The 27,931-nt window shown below is 44.9% G+C and overlaps 1 protein-coding gene across 1 annotated transcript in view; it reads left to right on the top strand.

Moving 5' to 3' along the window:
• MRPL45 (mitochondrial ribosomal protein L45) overlaps nucleotides 1-27,931 on the top strand; it is a 112,359-nt gene that overhangs the window by 65,317 nt on the left and 19,111 nt on the right. The window contains 2 exon segments of the mRNA XM_029572253.1: nucleotides 5,199-5,297; nucleotides 20,009-20,057. Coding sequence (XP_029428113.1) covers nucleotides 5,199-5,297; nucleotides 20,009-20,057 — 148 coding nt within the window.

The following is a 27,931-nucleotide window of genomic DNA, read 5'->3' as shown; positions in this document are numbered from 1 at the left end:
AGTAAAACAGACACTGCAGCGCCTGGTCGACCTCGGAGCGGTATTTTATTTAGCATTTTTATATACTGATATTCAAGTAACAGAGTTACCAATCAAGTCGGTTTACATTCTAAACAATAACCATGACATGAGAATGTCTTACAGTAAACAGGATGATCGAACTTGGATACAAATAACTGGGTATAACCACATTAATAAAATAGGTAAGGAGACTGATGATGGCCGGAGTTAAAGAAAAAGAAAAAAAGAGGTTAATATTAGAGTAGATAGTTTTAAGATTAGACTACATCGAGATAAATAGTATGAGCGTTCTCTTTAAGGAGTTACCAGTGACAGGGATCACTGGTGGGAGATCTAATAAGCTGTTGAATTAGGAGAAGGCTTGGTTGAGCAACCAGGTCTTGAGTCTTTTTTTTAAAGGTGATTGGGCAATGAACTAGTCTGAGGTCAGCTGGAAGAGAGTTCCAATGCTTGGGGCCGGCAGTGGAGAAGGCTCTTTTGCTTAATGCTGTTTTAATCGGTGGGGCCTGAGATTGTCTCTGTATGCTTGTCTCACCGGTCTGGAGGAGGTGCGATGTTGAAGAGGGATCGTGAGCTCGAGGGGGGTGATGTTATGTATCGCTTTGTGGATTGATGAAAGAACTTTGAACAGAATTCTGAATTTGATTGGGAGCCAGTGCAGGTTCTTTAGTGTGGGTGTTATATGGTCTCTTTTGTTGGTTTTGGTTAGAATCCTTGCTGTGGCGTTTTGCAACATCTGTAAAGGTTTTGTGGTGTTCGCAGGGAGGCCGAGTAGCAGTGAATTGCAGTAGTCAATTTTTGCGAAAATGATTCCTTGTAAGACTGATCGGAAATCTTGGAAGTGGAGGAGGGGTCTCAATCTTTTTAAAACATGTAATTTGAAAAAGCCATCCTTTACGGTGTTGTTGATGAAAGTTCTACAGTTCATTTGGTTATCGAAGATGACTCCCAGGTTTCTGACTTGGGGGGATAGGGTTAATTGAGGAGCGATGCTTGAGTTGTATAGTGGGTGGTTCCCATCTTGGGTGATGAGAAGGTACTCTATCTATCTTGTTGTTATTGAGAATCAAGTTGAGATTTGTCAGCAGGTTATTGATGGCTTGTAGGCAGGAATTCCAGAAGTCCAGGGTTTTTTGAAGTGAATCTGTAATTGGAATCAGAATCTGAACGTCATCAGCGTATAGATAATGGATTAGGTTTAGCTTGAGAAGGAGTTGACAAAGTGGGAGCAAGTATATGTTGAATAAAGTTGGAGATAGTGAAGACCCTTGTGGGACTCCCCGATTGCAGCTGACTGGGTGAGATTCTTCCCTGTTGATCTTGACCTTATAATGCCTGTTCTGGAGGAAAGATTTGAACCAGTTGAGTGCGACTCCTTTGATGCCAATATCAGATAGGCGATCTTCTAGTATATTATGAATTGACCGTGTCAAATGCTGCTGTTAGGTCTAGGAGGATGAGTAGACAAGGTAGTCCCAGTTCCTCCGGCAGATCAACGAAGAAGGTGCTACTCCATTTACTTCGTTGTGCCAAAGAAAGAAGGATCCTTCAGGCCCATACTCGACTTAAAGCGCGTCAACAGGTGCCTGCGGATACCACGCTTCTGAATGGAAATGTTGCGGTCAGTTTTGGCTTCGGTGAGGCTGGGAGAATTTCTCGTGTCTCTGGATCTGACTGAGTCATATCTACACATCGGGATCAGGCTGGATCATCAGCAGTTCCTGAGATTTTCCATTCTGGGTCGCCATTACCAGTTTCAGGCCTTACCTTTTGGTCTTGCTGCGACTCCCAGGACGTTGACCAAAATAATGGTGGTGGTAGCGGCTCAGTTGCACAGAGAGGGATGGTTGGTTCACCCCTACCAGGACGATTGGTTGATTCGGGCAAAGTCGGAACTGCTCTGTCAGGCCGCAGTTCAGCGAGTGCTGCAAGTACTGAAGAATTTAGGATGGGTGGTCAACTTCTCCAAGAGTCATCTAACACCTTCCCAGTCGTTGGCGTTTTTGGGTGCGTTGTTCGACACCCGACAGGGGAGAGTTTTCTTAACGCCCGACTGCATTACCAAGTTGCAGGGTCAGGTACGAAGGTTACTGTACAAGCGCTCTCAGATAGTCTGGGATTAATTGCAAGTTCTGGGATCCATGACTACTTCTCTAGAATTGGATCCATGGGCCTTCACTCACACATGCCCATTGCAATCAGCCTTACTTTCCCGCTGGAATCCGGTTTCCAAACAGTTCCACCTGCAATTGCTTCTGACGGAGGCCGCTTGCTCTAGTCTGGATTGGTGGCTCCTGGCAGACAATTTGAGCTGGGGAGTTCCTTGGTTTTACCAGATTGGACGGTGGTAACTACGGATGCCAGTCTGTCAGGCTGGGGAGCGGTTTGTCTCCAACAATCAGTACAGGGCTGCTGATCCCCGGCAGAATGTTGGTGGTCCATCAATCATCTGGAAACCAGGGCGGTTCGTCTGGCGTTGTTGGCTTTCTCCCCGCTTCTCAGAGGGAAGGCAGTCAGGGTGCTTACCGACAATGCAACCACGGTCGCATACATCAATCGGCAAGGAGGTACGAGGAGTCAACCAGTAGCGCTGGAAACTCGATGGTTAATCGAATGGGCGGAGCAGAATCTTCTCAGCAAAGCAGCGTTCCACATTTCTGGAGTCGACAACGTTCATGCGGATTTTCTAAGTCTGCATCATCTTGATCCCGGGGAATGGGAATTGGCAGACGAGGCCTTTCAGATCATCTGCGACAGATGGGGCACACCGTGCCTGGATTTAATGGCCACGTTAAGAAGACCAAGGCTCCACGTTTCTTTGCCCGTCGCAGAGAAACGGGGGCAGAAGGCGTGTATGCTCTGGTTCTACCTTGGCCGACCACTGTCCTGCTGTATGTGTTTCCCCCTTGGCCTCTAATAGGCAGGGTGCTCAGAAGGATAGAGGGTAATCTGAACAATGTGATCTTAGTGGCTCCCGAGGGGCCGCGTCGGCCGTGGTTTGCGGATCTAGTCAACCTGGCGGTGGAAGGGCCTCTGAGGTTTCCATCTCTTCTGAACCTTCTTCATCAGGGACCCGTCTGTTTCGACCAGGTCGATCGCTTTTGTCTAGTGGCTTGGCTTTTGAGAGGCGGCGTCTAAAAGACAAAGGTTATTTGGACACGGTGGTGACCACTTTGTTACATTTGTGGAAGACTTCGACCTCTCTCTCCTATGTGTGCGTGTGGAAGATATTTGAGCCCTGGTGTGTAGACCGGGGGACTGTATCCACGCGGGCTTCCATTCCTGACATCTTGGCTTTCCTACAAGCAGGTTTAGCTAAAGGTCTGTCCTGTAGTTCCTTAAAGGTTCAGGTGGCGGCTCTGGGATCTCTGCGTGGTCCCATTCAAGGGACAGCCTTAGCGGTGCATCCTGATGTCTCTCGTTTTTTACGGGGTGTGAAGCATTTATGGCCGCCGGTGAGTTCGCCATGTCCTTCCTGAAATCTTAATTTGGTCCTTGTCTTTGTGTTCAGCTCCTTTTGAGCCCTTGCGGAGAGCTACATTAAAAGACCTCATGTTGAAAGTGATGTTTTTGGTGGCGATTTCCTCCGCTCGGAGGGTGTCTGAGCTGCAAGCCTTGTTGTACAGGGAGCCGTTCTTGCGGATTTCGGACTCTGGGGTATCCCTGCGAACGGTTCCTTCCTTTCTACTGAAAGTGGTTTCCGCTTTTCATTTGAATCAGTCTGTGGAGCTTCCGTCCTTTTCTACCCTAGATAGGTCAGATCCGTCTTCCAAGGATTTACGGAAGTTGGATGTTTGCTGGGCGTTGCTGTGTTATCTTGAGGTAACTAATAGCTTTCGGGTCTCGGATCATCTCTTTGTTCTGTGGAGTGGTCCGAAGAGAGGTAACATGGCTCAAGGAGGCGATACACTCCGCGTATTTACTGCATGGTAAGCCCTTGCCTGTAGGGATTTGGGTACATTCGACGAGAGCGCAGGTAGCTTCCTGGGCGGAATGCCAACAGATTTCGCCACAGGAAATTTGCCGAGCAGCTACATGGATGACATTGCATACCTTTGCAAAACATTATCGTCTGGACGTGCAGGCCCCAGATGTGGACAGTTTCAGTGCAGGCATGCTGCGTGCGGGCCTCTCCGGATCCCATCCCTGGTAAGTAAGCTCTGGTACATCCCAGGAGTCTGGACTGATCCGGGTACGTACAGGGAAAATAAAATTGGTTCTTACCTGATAATTTTCGTTCCTGTAGTACCATGGATTAGTCCAGAATCCCGCCCTCGGTGGAAACTGTGTCAGTTAATGCACGGACATAATGGAGAGTCCGTGCGTTATTGTTTGGTTTATGCTGGTCTGCAGATCGTTCCTGGCTCTTTCCTAATTTAGGGGGTTTGGGTCACGCTTGGGGTTAGTGATCTAGTTCCGTTTATGGTTCCTGTATATAGTTTGAGCCATACTGCTTTGATATTGAGTAATACTGGCAGACTGTGGGTGGCACCCGGGTATATATGGCAGAGCCTGTCACAACTTTCTCTGTCTCCATCTGCTGGTGGGGAGGCAAACCCAGGAGTCTGGTCTGATCCGTGGTACTACAGGAATGAAAATTCAGGTAAGAACCAATTTTCTTTTGTGCTCTGTGAGTGCTTGTTATGTGAGTACAAATTACCATACATACCCCAGTTCTTCCTTTTAATTCCCTAGGGGGGAAGCCTGTCCTACAGACATAGGATCAATATTCATATAGTTTGTCCAGCTAAATTTGGGACTTTGCTGGACAAATTGCAGGTGTAAAATTTCCCACCCCTCTGAATGTCTCAGACTTAACCCAGATGAGTCTGATTATGCTGGAGAGCAGTCCAAAAGTTAATTGCTATATTCTGTGTAGCACCCAATTGGCAGAGCCCTGCTGAATATCCATTACTTTTGCCAGTTTGTCGCACTGCTGATTGCTGGCTACTTATAGTATGACAGCAGATAAGGACCAAAAGTCCCATCTAGTCTCTGCCCAATTTATTTCGTCTTACAGTATTGTGGGTTCCAAGTCATCTCTGGATTTGCTTTTATGTCTTAGCAACAAGAGTTCCTCTGTGCTTATCCCATCTTTCTTGAAACCTGTGCTGTTTTTGCCTCCATCACCTTCCCTGATAGTTGTTTATGTTCTCCATTTGTTCTTGTTTTTATAGAATCCGGAAGGTTAAAGATTATGATAGTGACTTTAGCACAAAAACGTTCCCAGAAAAAGCCCAAGAGATATTTATTGAAGCTCATAACTACTTGACAAAGTAAGTCCAGTCTCCCCCCTGATCTTATTACTTGCTTTAATTGTCTAGTGGCGAAGGGTCATGAGAATAATAGTGGTGATGCAATCTCCCATTGATACCTACATACAAGTTTTTAGCTCTTCCCTTTGACTAAGTTGTCCTTTGCTATGGTATGAGACCAAATCATGACCCGCAGATGATGGCTTTGTAGAGCTGTCCATTCTTTTTCTTTTGTGCTTGTATTTACTTAGTTTCCAGGCTTTGGACTGGTCAAGTGACAACGCTGCCTCCATTTGAGCATAGTGTGATATTACTTGGGTGTCAAATTTGTATATGGCAAATGTTAAAATCTGCTTCCCTGTCCGTACCCAGATCAGTCCAGACTCCTGGGTTTTGCCTCCCCTCTAGCAGATGGAGTCAGAAAAAGATGTACTGACACTTAAGATGAGGTGCCTCCTGCAATCCATCAGTATTTCTCTGACTCCAGCAGATGATGGAGATGCAAAGCCTGCAGTCTGACTAACAAAAAAAAAAAAAATAGAAAGGGCACATAGGCTTCTCTTTGCGCCTCCCAGAAGGTTGTTAGACCCTGGTGGGGTCTTCCCTTCTGGTTTGTGAGGCTTGAGAGCAGGGGGTCAGGGACCCTGTGTTGCTTGGATCCCTAGCCGGACATGGCTGATACTCGGGGGGGGTCCTGGATTACTTGCCCTGTAGGATTTTCACAGCCTGTCACCTCTTCAGGAGCCTGCTGCTGCTTTTTTAGGGAAAGTGACCCTTTTTTTTTTTTCCTTTTGTTAGTTTGGAAAAAAAGAAATACAGTATCTACAGTGAGAGGTTTGTTTCTTTCCTTCAGGGGCAGTGCGTTTTCACCTTTCTTCAGTCCCATCGTCTGGCAGACAATGTCAGAGCTTTTATTTTCTTCTCTCCCTGCCTTATTTAGCCTCTCTGCTGTGTGGCGCTTGGGGCGGCCTGTTCTTCCTGCGGGAACGCGTGGTCATGTCTTTCCCATGCTGGCCTTTGTTCCCGATGCTTCCCTGGGGAGGGAGGGGCCATTGGGGAGCTCCGCGGGCAACACGGGCAGTGTCTCCCGTGTCTTGGGGCAGTGCGGGCCATGGAGGGAAGTTTGGATAGCCCTCCCCTGTTTCCAGAGCCCCAGGTAGTCAGCGGGCGGGAGGCCCTCCTGGCAACGAGGCGGACCCCGGGATCCTTGGATTCATTTTCTTCTGAGTTTGTGCTCCTGCTCGATAAGGCTTTTAAGGCCAGGAAGGCTGCACATTGGTGTGCAACCAAGGGAAGTCTGCCAAAAGGCCCAGGACCTCCGCGGCTGCAGGGGCCCCTAGGGTCCAGTGGCTCCTGAGGGCTGCAGCGCCCGCGGCTGCCACAGATTCTTCCTTGACTGCCTCTGATACCGAAGGGGCCCAGGGAGTGGATTCCCAGGAGTCCAGGCCTGGGGTTGGTCCGCTGGATCCTTGCCCACCCAAAGGTGGTCTGTTTATTCCACAAGGAGATGCTGAGCCTACTTATTCCAGCGGTGTTGGAGGAGTTGGTCATTGAAGTCCTGCCACAGGATTCCAATCTGGGGGCGGAGGACCTGGTCATGGTTGGCCTCCGGGGTCCCGCAAAATCCTTCCCATTCCATAGTTTGGTCAGTGCTTTTCTGTTCCGGGAGTGGGATACTCCAGACACCGGTTTGAAGGTCAGCAGGGCAATGGATAGATTGTATCCATTGCCCGAGGAGGCGCTCGACCTGCTCAAGGTTCCCAAGGTGGATGTCGCAGTTTCTGCGGTCACCAAGAAGACCACCATTCCGGTCACCAGAGCAGCGGCTTTAAAGGATCTTCAGGATGTAAAAAAAACAAAAAACGGAGGTACACCTCAAGAAGATCTTTGAGGTTTCCACACTCGGTGCTCGGGCCACCATGTGTGGCAGTTTCATGCTGCGAACTGGTCTTCGCTGGGTTCAGTAGCTGCAAGGTGACAAGTCTTTTTCTGAGGCTGAGGCCCTGCAGGTGGAACGGCTGGAGGCCGTCATGGTGTACAGTGCTGATGCCTGTTATGATCTTCTCAGGACCTCTTCTAGGACTATGATGTCAGCAGTGTTGGCCCGGCACCTCCTCTGGTTGAGAAATTGGTCGGCTGATGTTTCCTCCAAGGCACAGTTGGGATCTTTTGCCTTTTAAGGGAAAGTTACTCTTCGGCAAGGATCTTGAGGAAATGATCAAGTCTCTGGGAGAGAATAAGCTCCATAAATTGCCTGAGTACAGGCCTAGAGGCAAGAGTTTCCCATCTTCTTGTTCCCGCTTCAAGAGGAATCGAAGATTTCGAGGGCCCAGACTCTCTGGTCTGGCTCCGAGACAAGTCTCTGCTCAACAACCGTCTTGGTCTCAGTCCTTTCGAGGTTGTCGACCTGGCAGGGACAGATCCTCCCAGGGAGACAGTGGCGCCAAGTCCTCTCAATGAGCTGAGGACGAGGAGTGGACCAAGATCAGTGGGTCTTAAGTGAGATAAGGCATGGTTACACTTTAGAGACCGATTTCTCATGTCTCCCTGCTCGTATTGACGCAAGGAACTCACGGTGAGGACCACCATCGGCCGTCTGCATCAGTTGGGAGCCATTGTCCCCATCCCTCCAGACAAACGAGTATCCAGACGCTACTCCATTTACTTCATCATTCCAAAGAAGGAAGGCACGTTCTACCCAATCCTGGACTTAAAGATGGTGAATGTGGCACTGACGGTTCTGAATGGAGACGCTGCGCTCTGTGATTGCGGCAGCCCAAAAAGGGGAGGTTCTGGCCTCTCTGGATTTGACCGAGGCTTATCTGCATATCGGAATCCGATCGGATCACCAACAATATCTGAGGTTCATGATTCTGAGCAATCACTTTCAATTCTGCGCTCTCCCCTTAGGTCTACCTACGGTGCCCAGGACTTTCACAAAGGCTCTCCAAAGGGAGGGTGTTCTAGTTCATCCCTATCTGGATGACTGGTTGATTCGAGCAAAGTCTGAATCCCTGTGCCGGACGGCAATGGATTTGGTCCTCTGTCGTCTCCGATCGCTAGGGTGGATCGTCAATTTAGCCAAGAGTCATCTGGTTCCTTCCCAGAGTCTGGAATTCCTGGGGGCACTTTTCGACACAAGGATGGGGAGAGTCTTCCTTACCGAGCTGCAATTGCCAAGCCTCAGGCTCAGGTTTGGGAGTTGTTAGATAAGCGGGTTCCCAAAGTTTGGGATTATTTACAAGAGCTCAGGTCTATGGCTTCTACCTTGGTACCCTGGGCTTTTGCTCACATGAGGTCTCTGCAGTCAGCCATACTGTCTCGCTGTGACCCAAAGTCTGAGCATTATCAGCTACCTCTCCCAGATCATGTACGGTCCAGTCTCTTATGGTGGCTCTGCTGGTACAAGTTGAGTTGTGGCGTGGACCTCTGTATTCCAGTCTGTAAGGTCATTACTACTGATGCCAGTCTTTTTGGATGGGGATCGGTATTTCAGCATTAGACAGTGCAAGGCCGTTGGTCCCTGGCGGAAGCTTCCTGGTTAATCAATCGACTAGAGACCAGGGTGATACATCTGGCCTTGCTAGCATTTCTCCCCTTGGTGAAGGGCCGGTCTTTGAGGATCTTGTCAGACAATACAACAGCGGGGGCCTATATCAACCGCCAGGGAGGCACCAAGAGTCATTCCCTGGCTCAGGAGGCTCGGCTTCTGGTGGAGTGGGCAGAGCAGCATCTGGATAGTCTGTCCGAGCCCGCTATGTGTGAGGCTGCCCAATGTGCAAGCAGATTTTCTAAGTCGCCAGCAGCTGGATCTTGGGGAATGGGAGCTGTCTGAGGAGGTGGTGTCCCTCGTATGTCATCGGTGGGGGACCCTAGGCGTGGACTTAATGGCAACCTTCCAAAATGCCAAGGCTCTGCATTTCTTTAGTCAGCGGAGAGAAAGAGGAGCAGAGGTAGTAGACGCCTTGGTCCTTCCTTGGCCGACGTGTTTCCTCCCTGGTCTCTAGTGGGCAAAATTCTTCGGAGAATAGAGATTCATCTGGGACCAGTGATTCTGGTGGCACTGGAGTGGCCGTGCCATCCATGGTTTGCAGACTTGATCAACCTAGCAGTGGATGGTCCTCTTTGGCTCGCCCATTTACCAAACCTACTGCCTCAGGGACCAGTTTGTTTCAATCAGGCAGATCAATACTATCTAGCTGCTTGGCTTTTGAAAGGTGGCAGCTGTAGGAAAAAGGTTATGCAGAAGCAATCATTGCTACGCTCTTGCAATCTAGGAAGTCTTCCACCTCTATATCCTACGTCAGAGTGTGGAGTGTGTTTGATTCCTGGTGTTCCGGCCGGAAGGTGGACCCCAGAAGAGTGTCTGTGCGCCATATTTTGGCCTTCTTTCAGGATGGTTTTGCCAAAAGGGCTGTCCTTGAATTCACTTAAGGTTCAAGTGGCAGTGCTAGGTTGCTTCCGAGACTAGGTTTGTGGCACATTGCTTTCGGCACATCCAGGCGTTGGACTAGAAAAGCAGCAAGGAAGGTTGCTTAATAAAGCCGTGAGAGCAACAGTACACAATAAGCAACCAGATGTCCGATCTTGTAAAAATGTATTGTGTATATGCAAATGAGCCCGACTCCAGCCGAGTTTCGCCCTCTTTCAATAGGGCTGCATCAGGGGCTACAAACATACAATAAATACCAATAAATAATATGAAATTAAATAAAACTAATAAACATGTAATGGACAAACATTTAAAATGAACATATAAAATGGTAACATAAACATATATCGTGTGAGTGTAAAAACTGCAAGATGTAAGTGAAATAGATAAATACATAATAAAACCAGCACCATAAAATAAGCACAGTAAAATTGGCAAACACCAGCTAAACAAAGAAAACAGGACATGACAAATGTATAGTGCCTTTAACACTTAGATATTTAGCACGAGTGTCATTGATTACATAAATATACCAAAAAATATATATAGAAAAATTAAGAAACATTTTTTTTTATATTAATAAAAAAATTAAGGAAATTAAGAAGCTCACCACGTTTGTGAAATGTGTTTAAGAAGGAAAAAACTAATAAAATGAGAAAAGTGTATAATGTGGAACTAGTGAAAAGCAAGTAACCGCTTACTCTTAGCATATATAGGTACTATGTCTTCATCAGACTGTTGTATGTATAGGTTACGTACAATGCCTATAAAATCGATAAGATCAATATTAATATAATGACATCATTTCTATGAATAAACATGTCATAGCAAGAAAAAATGCAGTGTACGGGAACCTTGAATATTAGTTTTGTTTTATTGACTCCAAAAGTCTGATAACATCTGGGCTTCACTATATAGTTTAGTATGACTAAAATAACAACATGGTGCAGAGTAGTGAAAAACAGACTGACATTGTTTTTGAAGGGATTGTGCCAGATAGTGAGAATGCAATATAAGATAATTAGTGAGCCTTAAAAAACGACAGTATTTGATAAAAAATATCATAAATACGCTATCCAGTATGACTGGCTTTATGAAAAAACAAATCCCACGTAGCTTGTGTGCCTGGCAAAATTAGTGAAACAGCTAATCATAAACTCAAAATTAACGAAAGAATACAGATTCACTTAATATTACTTGTCATGTGCCACATGTGCAGCTATATGTTTAAAATGTACAGTTTACACTGCTTACATTGGTAGTTACTATAAAAATGTATAAATATATAAAAAATATATATATAAAAATATTGTGAATCATTTTGAAGGGAATGACAACATGCCGATTGCCTAAGTCACAGCTGCACAAACTTAACTATCTAGTTGCATTAGCTTAAGAGTGCGTTGATCTAAACCATATCACCAAAAATATAATGTCTGAAAGTTTATAAGTGCGGATAATTTAACCATGCAGAGTGAAAATTCATTTAGACTAACATTAACTACATCGGATCAACGCCGGCAAATTTACAACCTAAATGATAATTACTCACAAAACTTCACCAGTCTTTGCAGTGCAAAGCGGATCAAATTCGCCAAAAGTAAACTCCGGATTTTGACAGTGTGGAAAACACTGCGATTACTTTCAGAGCAGACTAAAACGCCTGCGTACTCTGCTTAAATCCGGTAAAACCGCGCCAAATCTCGCTGTCAGTCAAAAAAGGAAGGGGAGTGGCTACATGACATTGTACTGAGATGAATGTGGAAAAAAAAGGAGAAAAACAAAACTATCGCTAAAAAGTAGACTGATGTTAATAAAATTAAATGAAAACATAATAGAGGAGGAGTGATTGCATGACGTTATACCGATTGCAAATGTGTAAGGTGCAAGGATAAAATTGAAAGAAAACTAAGAAAGCAAGAGTATCGCTAAAAAATAAAAAATAAATAATAAATAAAATAAACTAATTAGTGAATATGTGGGAGAACTTATGTTAATACATTAACTAAAAATATGATTGATTAGTGAAAGAATGAAAAGTAGTGAAGTTAGTGAGGGGATACTCATCAATATTAAACTAAGGAATGCAGTGATGTGACTCAAATGTAAAATAACAAATTAATTATAAAAATAGAAAAATTAAAAATTAAAAAAAAACCAAAACCAAAAATTAATAAATTATTAATTAAGTATTAATTTCCAATAAAATCAATAAAACAAACATCAAACGAAGAGAATGAAACATGGGAGCATATAGTAGTAAAGGAAACAACACTCTGATATAAAAAATAAATATATAAATATCATAAAAGGCTATATCCAAGTGTGTACATATAATTGAAGAAAAACAGAAAAATCTATATCGAGATTTAAACCATTGGGTGCCATGGCTTTAAAATCAAATATATACTTCTGTTCAATTTGTAATAGGCGGTGATCGATGTCACCACCTCTCCAATTGATATTGACCTGTTGAAGTACACAAAACTTATACTCTTCAAATCTATGATTGTTTTCTAAGGTGTGTACTACTAATGGGCTGGTTATGATCTTTCTTTTAATGCTACTTCTGTGCTCAATAATACGTTTGTTGAATTGTCTGGTTGTTTTACCTATATAAATTTTGTTACACGGGCAAAAGGCAATGTACACAACTGCTGTGCTTTTACAGTTAGTGAATCTATTGAGTTTGAAAACTTTGTCTCGTCCAGGAATATGTAATATATCAGTCTTCATGTTTACACCACACACTGAACAATTCCCGCACGGACGATGTCCAGGTGGTCTGATATCTTTCGAACGGATGATGGGTAGAGCGGAAGGAGAAATGATTTCTTTAATATTTTTCTCTCTTTTATTTGCAATCATTGTTTATCCTTAAAACAGGGCAAGATTTGCAGGACTGACCAATGTTTTTTTAATATGTCGTTTAAGATTACCAATATATGTGTATATGTAATGGGACAGATTATGTGCTCATTCTTCCTCCTTTCTTTGGATTGTAACAGTGTTTGTCTCTCACAGTTAGAAGCTTTAACAAAACCTGCTATAATGTGTCTCTGCGGGTAACATTTCTCATTAAACCTAACAGACATTTCTTTGGATCTTTTACGAAAAGTTTCTTTGTCGCCACATTTTCTTTTTAGTCTTAAAAATTGTGAAAATGGTAAGTTCTTTTGCAGGGACTTGTTGTGGCAACTCTCGTAATGTAAAAGCTTATTGGTATCCGTTGGTTTCCTAAAAATGTCAGTAAAAAAAGCACCATCTTTAAAGGAAACTAAAATATCTAAAAAAGAAATCTGATCACAACTAAAATCAAGAGTAAAATGCAGGTTAAAATCCAAATTGTTTAGCCAACTGTGAAAAAGCTTAAGTAAATCTGAAGTTCCTTTCCTAATCATAAAAATGTCATCGATATACCGTTTCCAGAATAAAATATTCGCTGTAAAATCATGTTCAATTAAAAACATTTCCTCAAATCTTGCCACATAAAGATTGGCAATGGAAGGAGTCATTGGTGATCCCATTGCCACACCTTTGATTAGCTTATAAAATTTCTGATTAAAAGCAAAAAAATTGGATTTTAAAGGAAATTCCGCTAAATCTATTAAAAATTGATTAGGAATCCTTGTATTCTCATTGTGTTCTAAAAATTCTTTCGAAATGATATCTAAAGCAGCATCTTGCGGAATATTTGTATACAATGATTCTATGTCCATGGTTACCATTAAAATATCATCGCTCAAATCACTAAAATCATTTAAAAAATTAATAAAATGAGTGGAATCTTTGATGTAAGACGGGATTTTCTCAACTTGTGGTTTTAAAAATTTATCTAAAAAAATGGCAAGAGGTTCAAGCAATGAGCCGTTGGCAGAGATTATAGGCCTACCTGGTGGGTCAATGATCGATTTATGGATTTTAGGTAAAATGTATATAATTGGTGTCACCAGATGTTCAACTGTTAAAAAATTGAATTCTTTATTGGTGAGTACAGCCCCTTCTTTAGCAACAGACAGTAAATTATCAATATCCTTCTTCAGACTTGGAGTAGGGTCTGTATCTAATTTTTGATAGAAATTACTGTCAGACAACTGACGTTCTATTTCTTTCACATAGTTAGCTCTATCCATTAGAACAATACATCCTCCTTTATCTGCAGATTTGATCACTAATTCGGTATCTTTGCCTAGTGAAGTCTGTTGTCTGACGGTAAGATATCAGACCACCTGGACATCGTCCGTGCGGGAATTGTTCAGTGTGTGGTGTAAACATGAAGACTGATATATTACATATTCCTGGACGAGACAAAGTTTTCAAACTCAATAGATTCACTAACTGTAAAAGCACAGCAGTTGTGTACATTGCCTTTTGCCCGTGTAACAAAATTTATATAGGTAAAACAACCAGACAATTCAACAAACGTATTATTGAGCACAGAAGTAGCATTAAAAGAAAGATCATAACCAGCCCATTAGTAGTACACACCTTAGAAAACAATCATAGATTTGAAGAGTATAAGTTTTGTGTACTTCAACAGGTCAATATCAATTGGAGAGGTGGTGACATCGATCACCGCCTATTACAAATTGAACAGAAGTATATATTTGATTTTAAAGCCATGGCACCCAATGGTTTAAATCTCAATATAGATTTTTCTGTTTTTCTTCAATTATATGTACACACTTGGATATTGCCTTTTATGATATTTATTTTTTTATATCAGTGTTGTTTCCTTTACTACTATATGCTCCCACGTTTCATTCTCTTCGTTTGATGTTTGTTTTATTGATTTTATTGGAAATCAATACTTAATAATTTATTTTATGCTTTTTGTTTGTTTTTTTAATTTTTAATTTTTCTATTTTTATAATTAATTTGTTATTTTACATTTGAGTCACATCACTGCATTCCTTAGTTTAATATTTATGATGAATATCCCCTCACTAACTTCACCACTTTTCATTCTTTCACTAATCAATCATGTTTTTAGTTAATGTATTAACATAATTTCTCCCACATATTCACTAATTAGTTTATTTTATTTACTTTTATTTGCCGGCGTTGATCCGATGTAGTTAATGTTAGTTTAAATGAATTTTCACTCTGCATGGTTAAATTATCCGCACTTACAAACTTTCAGACATTATATTTTTGGTGATATGGTTTAGATCAACGCACTCTTAAGCTAATGCAACTAGATAGTTAAGTTTGTGCAGCTGTGACTTAGGCAATCGGCATGTTGTCATTCCCTTCAAAATGATTCACAATATTTTTATATATATTTTTTTTATATATTTATACATTTTTATAGTAACTACCAATGTAAGCAGTGTAAACTGTACATTTTAAACATATAGCTGCACATGTGGCACATGACAAGTAATATTAAGTGAATCGGTTTTCTTTCGTTAATTTTGAGTTTATCATTAGCTGTTTCACTAATTTTGCCAGGCACACAAGCTACGTGGGATTTGTATTTTCATAAAGCCAGTCATACTGGATAGCGTATTTATGATATTTTTTATCAAATACTGTTGTTTTTTAAGGCTTACTAATTATCTTATATTGCATTCTCACTATCTGGCACAATCCCTTCAAAAACAATGTCAGTCTGTTTTTCACTACTCTGCACCATGTTGTTATTTTAGTCATACTAAACTATATAGTGAAGCCCAGATGTTATCAGACTTTTGGAGTCAATAAAGCAAAACTAATATTCAAGGTTCCCGTACACTGCATTTTTTTCTTGCTATGACATGTTTATTCATAGAAATGATGTCATTATATTAATATTGATCTTATCGATTTTATAGGCATTGTACGTAACCTATACATACAACAGTCTGATGAAGACATAGAACATATATGCTAAGAGTAAGCGGTTACTTGCTTTTCACTAGTTCCACATTATACACTTCTTTCTTATTTATTAGTTTTTTCCTTCTTAAACACATTTCACAAACGTAGTGAGCTTCTTAATTTCCTTACTTTTTTTATTAATATAAAAAAAATGTTTCTTAATTTTTCTATATATATTTTTTGGTTTATTTATGTAATCAATGACACTCGTGCTAAATATCTAAGTGTTAAAGACAATATACATTTGTCATGTCCTGTTTTCTTTGTTTAGCTGGTGTTTGCCAATTTTACTGTGCTTATTTTATGGTGCTGGTTTTATTATGTAATTATCTATTTATTTCACTTACATCTTGCGGTTTTTACACTCACACGATATATGTTTGTTACCATTTTATATGTATCATTTTATATGTTTGTTTGTCCATTACATGTTTTTATTAGTTTTATTTATTTTCATATTATTTATTGGTATTTATTGTATGTTTGTAGCCCCTGATGCAGCCCTATTGAAAGAGGGCGAAACTCGGCTGGATTCGGGCTCATTTGCATATACACAATACATTTTTACAAGATCGGACATCTGGTTGCTTATTGTGTACTGTTGCTCTCACATCCAGGCGTTGTACATTTTGGGGTGTGAAACACCTGTGCTCTCCCGTTCGATAGCCGTGCCTGTCTTGGATCCTTAATGTGGTCTTGCAAAGCCTCTTTGCACCTCCCTTCAATGGAGAAAATAGTTGTTAAACAACTCACAGAATTCCTAGAGGAACACAAGATCCTAGCACTGTCACAATATGGTTTTCGTAAATCCCGAAACACGGAATCCCTCCTGATCTCTCTTACCGACGCCATCATCCTGAACATGGACAAAAGTCAATCCCATCTACTCATTCTTCTGGATCTCTCTGCAGCCTTTGATACAGTCAACCATTCAATCCTCCTAGACCGGCTCGGGGACATTGGTATCTCAGGCACTGCTCTCGCTTGGTTCCGTTCATTTCTCAGCAACAGAACATTCAAGGTAAAAATCAATAACAAACAATCTCATCCCATCAGATCTAATCTGGGAGTCCCGCAAGGTTCTTCCCTTTCACCAACACTCTTCAACATATACCTTTTTCCTCTCTGCCTCCTCCTTACCAAGTTGAAAATCAAGCATTACATATACGCGGATGATGTTCAAATCGTCTTCCCTATTAAGGAGTCCTAAGGAGTGCTTTTTCAAATTACAAGTGCTGAAAAAGCTTAAACCTCTTCTGCACGCATATGATTTTCGCCTAGTTCTGCAAGCAATTATCCTCACAAAAGTCGATTACTGCAATTCGTTGCTGCTTGGTCTCACTGCTGTCATCATCAACCCTCTCCAGATGTTACTGAACTCAGCCACCAGGATCCTAACGAACTCAAAAAAGAGGGATCACATCACGCCAATCCTCTACAACCTCCACTGGCTCCCTATTAAATATAGAATCCTCTATAAAGTTCTGACCACCCTACACAACTTAGCACCTATTGAGCTCACCTTCCAGCTTCACCCTAACAACTCCTCCCGATCGATTAGAAGTGCATACCAAGGCACTCTTTCCGTTCCTCAAGCTAAAACATCTCTAAGGAACAGAGCCCTATCCACAGCAGGTCCTAAGCAATGGAACACTCTCCCACCTGACCTCCGACAGGCCCCCTGCCAAATTTCTTTCAAGAAAAAACTCAAAACTTGGTTATTCAAACTAGCGTTTCCAGATCCCGCATATTAACCAATCATATTCTCACCTTATTTCTCACCCAGCCCATTCTCCCTAACAGTTTGACTTGACACTATGCGCTCTCAAACTCGCTCTTCCTCACCCTAATCCCACGTTTCCCATTTGAGATCCACAGACTCCCTCTGTCCTTTGCAAGCCCTTCGTACCACATCCTCTTCCTCTCTCCCTTTTATTCAACCTAGCCCAAGTACTTGAATTGACCGCTTGTATAAATGTTTTGCTATGTGATTTCAATCTGTTTAAATTATTATTTAAGTTTTAAATTATTACCTAAGTTGCACACTATGGGGTAGATTTTTTTAAAAATGCGCGTTCGCGTACTTTTGTTGGCGCACCAGTCGCAAACAAAAGTACGCTGGATTTTAGTAGATATGCGCGTATCTTCTAAAATCCAGGATTGGCGCGCGCCGAGCCGCGCAGCCTGCCTCCGTTCCCTCCGAGGCCGCTCCGAAATCGGAGCGGCCTCGGAGGGAACTCTCTTTTGCCCTCCCCTCACCTTCCCCTCCCTTCCTCTACCTAACCCACCCCACCGGCCCTATCTAAACCCCCCCCTACCTTTGTCCACGGATTTACGCCTCCCAGAGGGAGACGTAAATCCACGCGCGCCAGCAGGCTGCTGGCGCGCCGAGACGGGACCCGGGGGCGGTTCCGGAGGGCGCAGCCACGCCCCCGGACCACCCCGGGCCGAAACCATGCCCCCGGGCCCGCCCCCGAAACGCCGCGTCCCGCCCCTAAAATGCTGTCGATCGGCCCCGGCCCCCGACAAAAAACCCCGGGACTTATGCGAGTCCCGGGGCTCTGCGCGCGCCGGCAGGCCTATGGAAAATAGGCGCGCCGGTGCGCAAGGCCCTGCTTGCGTAAATCCGGGCGGATTTACGCAAGCAGGGCTTTTAAAATCCGCCCTTATGTTACTTAAAGTTTTGCTTAGTTGTATCTTGTTCTTTGTAAAGCCCACCGGCAAGTTCTTACTGTTCATTGTAAACCGGTTTGATTTGTATCCAATGCAAGAAGATCGGTATATAAAAGCTAAAAATAAATAAATAAAATAAATAAATAAAACCTCTGTGGCGTGTGACTCTAAAGGATCTCACTTTGAAAGTGGTCTTGTTGGTGGCTATTTGTTCGGCGCTCAGAATTTTCGAACTTCAAGCTGTTTCCTGCAGGGAGCCCTTTTTGAGAATCTCAGATGAGGGGATTTCCTTGCAGACTGCCTTCTTTCTTGCCCAAGGTGGTGTCCTCCTTTCACGTTAATCAGTCGGTGGAGCTCCCGTCCTTCTCAAACTTAGATCCGGCAGCAGCGCACACTAGAGATTTGCCTCGCTTAGATGTCAAACGAGCCTTGCTGAGATACTTGGAGGTCACAAATAATTTCCACATGTCGGATCACCTTTTTGTGTTGTGGCGTGGTCCCAAGAAAGGGCATAAGGCATCGAAAGTGACTATTGCGAGGTGGTTGAAAGAAGCGATTAATTCAGGGTCGCCCGATTCTAGAAGGTCTCCGGGCGCATTTTACTCGCTCTCAGGCAGCCTCTTGGGCAGAGTGTCCGTTAGCCACAGATCTCATGAGGAGAGACTATGTGAAAGTCATTGCACACCTTTGCCAAACATTATCGCTTAGATGTCCAGTCCCCAGGGGCTGGAAAGTTTGGCGTGAGTGTGCTGCGAGCAGGACTCTTCCAGTCCCCCCCCCTTCTTAGGGAAGCTTTGGTACAACCCAGGAGTCTGGACTGATCTGGGTACATACAGGGAAAGGAAAATTGGTTCTTACCTGCTAATTTTCATTCCTGTAGTACCACAGATCAGTCCAGAGTCCCGCCCTTGATTAGCAACGGGTATTGGGAGAGTCAGCTCGATCTGTTTTGGCTGTATGGTCAATGAAGAAGCACAGGGTTTGTTGATCCCACAAAGGTTTTTGGTGTGAGGGTGTTTTATTACCTGTTTTATGGTTATCCTCTTTCCCCTGTTCATTTAGGGGAGTAGGCATAGTTACTTGATTCTTCTTTATATTTCTGGCTTGGGTACAGATTAATTCTAAGGGACCTCGTCTTAAGTGTCAGTGTCAGTAAAACTTTTTCTGACTCCATCTGCTGGAGGGGAGGCAAAACCCAGTTGTCTGGACTGATCTGTAGTACTACAGGAATGAAAATTAGCAGGTAAGAACCAATTTTCCTTTTTAACATTCAGGGCCTGATCACTAAGGCAGCCATTCTGTACCTATGAGAGAAGACCTTGATGAATTGGACCCTTCGGATGCGAGCATGCAGTCACTAGGTTTGACTGTTTGTCTTGTGCACTTTCTGCATCCCACTGGGAAGAGCCAGGAAGCCACCGTGTCTGCTGGGAGAAGGATAGTGAGATTTTATAGCAATTCCTTGGTCCTGAAACAGTCAAGCTGTAATGTATTCTGGTTGATCTTTGATAATCATGCTGTAAAATAACTTCAATATAACAAACAAGTAGTTGAATTTGCATTGGGGGAAACTCCTCCACTGTATTCTTTATTTAAATTCGAGTCCTGATTGTCAAGATGGAATTTTAGGTAGAAATTGTGCAATTATTAACAGAAATCTCATTACGTGTTTGTTGTGATCTGTAGTATCTTGGCCTGTTGCACTCTCTAGCATAAAGCTCTGTTCCTCATTGATTTAATGGACCATGTGCTTCTCTCTCCTTAGGTTTGACAGACACAGACTGCATGCCTTGGTGACTGAACGCTGCTACCCGGTAAAATATTTTGCCCAACCCAGAATGTTACCCAGATAGGTCAACTTCTGGGCTCTTAGTGGATGAATTGGGGAATCTGATGAGAGCTGTGTTTATTACTCTTTCCCTGTACGTACCCGGATCAGTCCAGACTCCTGGGTTTTGCCTCCCCACCAGCTGACCGAGACAGAGAAGTTTATTTATTTATTTAAGTTCTTTTAATATACCGATGCTCAAGACAAGTCTTATCGTACCGGTTTACAATGAACTAGGGGAGAACCAATTAACACAGCAGGCGTAAAAAAAGTTACAATAAAACAGGGAATGAAGAACTTGGTCATTAGAAAAGAGGGATAGGTAAAACAGTAACAGAGAGCAGAGTTTTGAATGATTCTGCCCTATATCCTGAGTCAGTATTTTTCTGTCTTCAGCAGATGGTGGAGGTGCAGAATCCTGCAGTCTGTAGTGGGAGGTGCAGAATCCTGCAGTCTGTAGTGGGCGGGGGGGGGGGGGGGAAAGGGGGATCATTTGAGGGAGTTAGCTGTACTATCTCTTTAAAAAAAAAAAAAAAAAAGAGGAAAAACTATAGCCTTTGCTGTGAAGCCTCCCAGGGGGTTGGCAGGTCCCAAGGGGACCTTCCTCCCTGGTATTGAGGCTAGTGGAGCCGGGGGTCGAGGATCCTGCTGCAGGTCCCCTAATCCACTGAGGTGATACCGGCGAGCCCGGCTCACTCTCCTCATAAGGGACAGGACCCGCACTGTTTAAAGTTGCTGATCAAGTTGTAAAAAGAAAAAGAAAACCCGAACGGTTTCGCGGCGTCCTTCCCTTCTCGGTGCCAGTTTCCCCTGCCGCAACGGCTTGCTTTCGGCTGCCGATTTCACTCTGCTTTTTCGGCTCAGATGCCACGAGCTGCGGCCTGCCGGGCCTGTGGGGATGCATGCGAAGGTTTGGGCTCGTCTTGCCTCCCAGGGGGAGGAGGCACTTCCTTAAGTGGGAGCGGCGTTTCCAGACTGGGCCGGGAGCCTGCGAGGCCCGAGCGTTCGTTGCTCGCTGCCACAGATCCGTTCCGGCTCAGCACAGGAACAGAAGCCATTTTGTCCTCGTTTCGCGCGACGACGCGAGCAGCAGTGGGGGGGAGGGGATTCCCCTCTTCCTCTTTCCCCTTTCCCCGCAGCATACTGCCCCCAAGAGGGGTGGCTCTGGTGATGCAAATGTTGGGGCGGCGGAGGAGAGTCCCAAGGGACCCTCCAACTCCTCATCATTCTTTTCCTTGGATTTCATCCTCCTCCTGCATAGAGCTTTCAAGGCTCGGAGGTCAGCTAGGAAGCACACAGGGTGGGGGACAGCAGTTGCTCCTGCGCAGTCCCGGCTTCGGGGGAAAATAGGGAGCCCTGCCTGTTAAGCGAACAAGGTCCTCTGAGGCTGCGGGGGCTCCAAAACTTAAGCACCCCCTCAGAACCAGCTCTTCCTGTCTGCGACAGGATTCTTCCTCCGAGGACTTGGAGCCATAGGATCTAGAGCCAGGGGCCCAGTCTCCTCAGGGCACAGCTCTGTTGCGTCGGCGGTGGACCCTTGGACCGAGGTGGGGTTGATGCAACCCGTAGGTAAGGACCTAACGGTCCCCACCGTTGGCAGGTGGAGTGGGCTGAAGGTAGAGGCCGCTGGAGCTTCATCTATACCAGCCCTCATTCCCTGCGGTTGAGCCTTTGGGTGCCGGGGCCGGCAGGACTTAGGTGGGCCTCTAGGTAGATTAGAGAAGTTGGTTCAGCCCAGAGACAGCAGTCGATAGATGGCGTAGTCCTACCTTGGACTGGGTATGGTACTGGAACTTGGGCGCCATTGGGACGGAGAGTCACTGGAGGCGCTCGAGCAGAGATGGGCCGAAGCCTGATAAGTCCACATCCCTGGATGTGGACTTATCAGGCTTCGGCCCATCAATGACAGGCTTGGATCAGGGCCGGCGGCAAATGGAGGTTGTGGCAAGCAATGTAGAATTCTGAACATGGAGAAGTCTAGCGTAGTCAATCACGGAAAGGTCAAGCGTAGTCAGGCATAGCGGAGGTCCTGGGTCTGGAGATAGGCAGGAGAGTAGCCAGACTGACTCTGTGGATATCGACTTTGCTTTGTTTGACTACTCTCCTGCCTATCTCCAGACCCGGGACCTCCGCTAAGCCTAACACATAGACAAGGCAGGAACAATTAAGACAGGAACTGGGAACAACGAAGGTCAGGAACACTGAATAGAGAGGATTCTCTATCAGCAACGAGTACTCAGAGTACAAGGAGTCCTGTTGCAAAGGCAACGCTATGGAGCGAGGCCTGAGCTTAAATACACTGGAGAGTCTGACATAATCTGGGGCTGCAGCGAAGTACCTGCCGCGGGCCCTTCAAAAGGAGAGGCCCGATGAGCACTAGTATCTTGACTGGGGACCATGGCAGAGACGGAGGCACCAGGGGCGACCTGAGGTCAGAGCCGGCGGCCCACTGCCGCTAGCGAGGAGGAACCAGGAGCTGGAATCCATGTAAGAAGGTGAGGTGGCCGCGCTGCGGATCCGCCGCAGACAGCACGCATAACAGTACCCCCCCCCCCCCCTTTATGCCCCCCTCTTGGAGGTCGGGGTTTGCCCGGATGGGCACGATGGTAATTCAGAAGGAGAGTTTTTTTGTCCAGGATGTTCTGAGCTGGTTCCCACGAATTCTCTTAGGATTCATAACCCTCCTAGGAAAGAAGGTATTCCCACCGGCGGCCCCTACGGCGGACATCTAGGACTTTGTCGTATCGGTTTCTGCCACCAATGGAGGTGGCTCAGGAGCCTTCTGGGCAGGCCAAGATAAGATCACAGGTTTTAGGAGCGATACATGGAATGTGTTATATATTCCCAGCGGAGGAGGCAGCCGAAGCTGGTATGTAACGGGTCCAATGCGTCTGGTGACAGAGAAGGGACCAATATATCTAGGAGCGAATCTCTGAGACTGAATTCGAAGTCGCATATACCGAGTACTTAACCAGACTTTCTAGCCAGGAGGAATTCAGGAGCTGAGCGATGTCGACTTTCACCGAGAAGTGGCCTCACGCAAGCAGAGATTTGTCTGCTTCCATAACGTTTTAAGGCATTCCGCAGTAGCCTGTGCTGCAGGGGACGGCCCTGATAGAGGTATAGGCAGTGGGGGTCGTGGTTGTTTCCCCATAGACAATCGAGAATGGTGATGTTCCAGTAGCAGTGGAGACGTGAGAGTTGTGAGAAAACTCTGCCCAGGATAGGAGGTCTGACCAATTATTTTGTCTGTCATTGATGTAAGCGCGCAGGAAGGCCTTCAAGGAGCGATTTATTCGCTCAGCTTGCCTGTTGGCTTGGGGGTGATAGGTGGTCGTTAAGCTGATGTTAATACCGAATTTTTGGCAGAGGGAGCACCAGTACCTGGCAACAAATTGAAGACTTCCATCAGAAACAATGTCCTTGTGTAAGCCATGCAGTCTAAAGATATGGTGGAAGAATAATCATGCTAGCTCTGGAGCAGATGATAGGCCTGGTAGATGGACGAAATGGTCCATTTTTAAAAATCGGTCTATGGTGACCCATATTACGGTGTGACCCTTTGAAGGTGGCAGATCCACAATGAAATCCGTAGACAAGAGGAAGTGACGTCATCGGGCTGCATGGCCGCTTGAGCAGTGAGCTCCTCCATTAGCCACATTAAAAGCAATCTTACTGGGGACTGAATCGCCTGCAAACTCTTCCAAACCTGCGTGACACATTCTCTAATCTGCACGGGATGGCAGCTAAGAGGAAATCGGTAGATTTCCAAAGCTTTTCCTACCAGAAAGCTGAAGAGCGGGGCTGCGCTGCTACAGAACAGCCAGCAGACACGCTTCCTAAAGATGGCGGCTCCGACTCAGATGACTCCCTTCCTCAACATGATGATACAACGCCGACCCGCACTGAATTTCGCGAATGGTTTGGGATCCTCAGTAAAGACCTTAAAACTTATAAGAAAGAAGTACAAAACATGCTGGGAGAATTCCAAGAAGAGATGGCTACCTTGGGTCGCAGAGTGGATGATATAGACGCCCGCGTAGACGCACAGGCTGAATCCTCAAAACACCTCCAGAATGCATACTCAGATCTTCAAGATGATACCAGCACCATTAAAGCTAAGTTAGCTGTTCCCGAGAATCGTGCACGGAGGGGGAATCTCCGCTTTTGCGGCTTTGCTGAAACTCCAGAAAATGGCGACTGTACGACCCTTATTCAGCGTTTTTGTACATTCCTGCTGCATAACAGCGAAGATTCAACAAGTGAACAAACGCTCAATATCAAATTAGACAGGGCTCACAGGGCCCTGTGAGCTCCCAGTGTGAATCAGGCCCGAGACATCATAGTATGTTTTCACGACTATGCTCTTAAGGAAAAAATAGCCAATCAGGCCCGAAAACAACCACCCTGGCATTGGGAGAATCAGGATATTTCGATTTATGCTGACTTATCTCAAGCTACTCTTCAGAATCGTCAGGACCTAAAGGAAGCCACAACTTTTCTCAGGAAGGCCGGTATCAAATATAGATGGCTTCATCCCTTTGGTTTTCAATACACATGGGAGGGCACTTCTGCCCGCATACTGAATGCAGAGGAGGCGGAACTCAAGCTAAAGGATCGTGGATTTGTCCCCCAGGCTCCACTGGTGACAAGTAAAGTGCGCCCCACTTTTAGAGAATCTCAACCGAAGTGGCAGCGTGTTGGAGCCAGAAACAGCTGGCTGAAGCAGCAATCTGATTCCCAGCGGATCTCTGCGGAGGCCACCTGATCACCTATCTCTGGGATCGGTTGCAAGATCAGTCCTTTCTTCTATTAGCTATGGCTCATTGACTAAGAGTCCAGAAATACTCCGAATCACAGAGTTTGCTTCACCACTGTTAATTTATAATTATTTTCCTTCAGTTTCAGGTTGAGGCAAATTATTCTGGACTAAATGGTGCTCACGAGATGATGTTCTTTTCTTTTTCCTCCAAGCTAACTAGCTATTCTGATCTGCTTAGCGTTATTTGCAGATCATGGGGAAGGGGCGGGGGGATAGGGGGATGCTTTTGCTACAATGCGGGTTATGCACATATTGTTTTCCACAGCACATTGTAAGGTGTTTATTGTACAATTCAGGGCGATTCTATCTATGGAATATGATATCTTCGAAAGCATATTTAATGGATTGTCTGTACTCCAGTATTTATCAGAGCGATTTGAGCCTTTCCCAACTGGGGATATTTCTCTTTGTCCTCGGATCCTTTTAGTATTCCTATGACCACATTTCGTTTAGTTTCCCTTAATGTTAAGGGACATAACTCACCCTTTAAAAGGCATTCTTTCTTCAAAGAAATGGGAGTGTTAAAGGCGGACATTATTTTTGTCCAAGAATCTCATTTGAAGGGCAAGCACGAATCGCTCTTGAAATCACATAATTACCCGTTTCAATATTTTACTCCATGTCCCAAAGTCACAAAGTTTACATCTTGTTTTCTCAACATATGGTACTAGACTGCCAAACTTGTATTAGAGACCCGGGAGGTAGATATCTTCTTCTGACACTTTTGATTGAGGGAGTGAACTATACTCTAGTACAGCGGTTCTCAACCGGTGTGTCGCGACACACTAGTGTGTCGCCAAGCACCGGCTGCTGTGTCGCGTGCTCCCGGTCTCTCCCGCTGCTCTTTCTTCCCTGCTGCCGTTGCCGCCGGGCTATCAACACGTTCAAGCCCAGTGGGAATGGCAGCAGTGCTAAAAGAAGCTGTGGCACTTGTGGCTGGCCTTTTCTTCTTCCCGCGCCTGCCCCCCCCCCCCCCCCCCCCCCGTGACCCGGAACAGGAAGTGATACGCGGTGCACGGGAAGGAGAAAGAGCAGTGCCGCGTCATAAAGTAGCAGCGGCGGCTGCAGCAGCGGCCCCCGAGCAATTGAAGCAGACGGTAATCGAGAAAGGAGTCAGCAGCTTGAGCCTCCCGTGGCCGATGGGATTCTTCTTTCTTGGCGTGCGGGGGCTGGAGGAGGAGGCTGCTGCAGCTACCATTTGTGCTCGGGGAGGGGCGGGGAAGAGGAAGTGAGTGCGAGAAAGAAGCAGCCAGCCTGCGTGTGATTGAGAGCATGTGTGTGAGTGAGAGAAACTGATGTATGTGTATATGTGAGAGACAATGAAAGTGACTGCTCAAGGAGATGACTGATGTGTATGTGAGAGTGTGAGACATTAGTCAGGGAGGTGACTGGTGTGTGTGTGTGTGTGTGAGAGAGAGAAAAAGCATTGAAGTGAGAAATTGGGTATGTGAGAAAGCATGGGCGTAAGAAGCCTGTTGTTGGGGGGGGGGGGGGAGGGGGGGTGGATGTGTGTGTGAAAGAAAGCATGGGAGTAAGAAGCCTGATTATGTGAGAGAGCATTGGAGTGGGAAGCCTGTGTGTGCATGCATGAGAGCGAGAGACTGGTTGGTAAGGTGACGGTGTGTATGAGGTGACGGTGTGTATGAGAGAAAGTTCTTTTTTACTCAACGCAAAATTAAACTCTGGAATTTGTTGCCAGAGAATGTGGTTCGTGCAGTTAGTATAGCTGTGTTTAAAAAAGGATTGGATAAGTTCTTGGAGGAGAAGTCCATTACCTGCTATTAAGTTCACTTAGAGAATAGCCACTGCCATTAGCAATGGTTACATGGAATAGACTTAGTTTTTGGGTACTTGCCAGGTTCTTATAGCCTGGATTGGCCACTGTTGGAAACAGGATGCTGGGCTTGATGGACCCTTGGTCTGACCCAGTATGGCATTTTCTTATGTTCTTAATATGAGAGAGAGAATGTGATTCAGGAAATGAGAAGCCTGTGCAGTGGAGAATGAGCATGGAAATGAGAGAGAGACTGGTGTGTGTGTGTGTATGTCTGTGTGTGTAACAGAGAGAAAGTGATTATGGGAATGAGAAGCCTGTGCATGTGAAGAGAGTGAGCATGGGAGTGAGAAACCTGGGTGTGTGTGAGACACAGCATGGGAGTGAGAAGCCTGTATATCTGAAAGAACATGGGAGTAGGAAGCCTGTGTGTGTGTATGCATGAGAGAGATCAGGTGACTGGTGTGTGTTTGTGTGTGTGTGAGAAAGAAAGTGATTATGGGAATGAGAAGCCTGTGCATGTGGAGAGAACAAGCATGGGAGTGAGAGACTGGTGAGTGTGTGTGAGACAGAGAAAGTGATTATGAGAGTGAGAAGCCCGTATATGTAAGTAGAACACGGGAGTGGGAAGCCTGTGTGTGTGTATGGCATGAGAGAAACTGTTCAGGAAGGTGACGTGTGTGTGTCAAAGACTGTTTGGGAGATGATTGGTGTGTGTGAGACAGAAACTGGTCATGGGGGCATGACTGGTATGGTGTGTGTGTGTGTGAGAGACATGGGCATTAAGGAAGAGGACCATGAGTATAGAGCTTAGCCTCTACTGCTGCTTCTGCTGTGTGCTACGGCCTGCATGGAAGAGGAGTAGGAGAGCTGCTGGAGGGGGGTAAGTAAAGGTGGCTTTTTAAGTTTATTTTTCTTGATTGACTGCCATTTTAATTATTTAATATTATGTGATGTGTCTGCTTTTTTTGAAATATTTTATTGGTGTTTGGAGAATTTTTAATAGTTTTTATGAGTTTTTAATGTTAGCTGTTTAGAAACATTTATTCTGCTTATTAGTATAGTTTTACAATTATTTCTGTGTGGGGATCTATAGCTGCTTGCTAGTTCTGTTTTCCTAATAAGAGGTGTATTGGTTTTTATTTATTTATTTAAGGCTTTTATATACAGACTTTCTTGATATAGATCAAATCAACTCGGTTTACATCGAACTAAGCAGAACTATAACCAACAATTCAACAAGAGACATTTAGAAGGAGCATAC

The sequence above is a fragment of the Rhinatrema bivittatum genome, chromosome 12 (genome assembly GCF_901001135.1).
Source record: "Rhinatrema bivittatum chromosome 12, aRhiBiv1.1, whole genome shotgun sequence".
NCBI classification, from domain to species: domain Eukaryota; kingdom Metazoa; phylum Chordata; class Amphibia; order Gymnophiona; family Rhinatrematidae; genus Rhinatrema; species Rhinatrema bivittatum.
The sequence above is the reverse complement of the archived record's forward strand: the minus strand, read 5'-3'. Positions and strand labels throughout refer to the sequence as shown.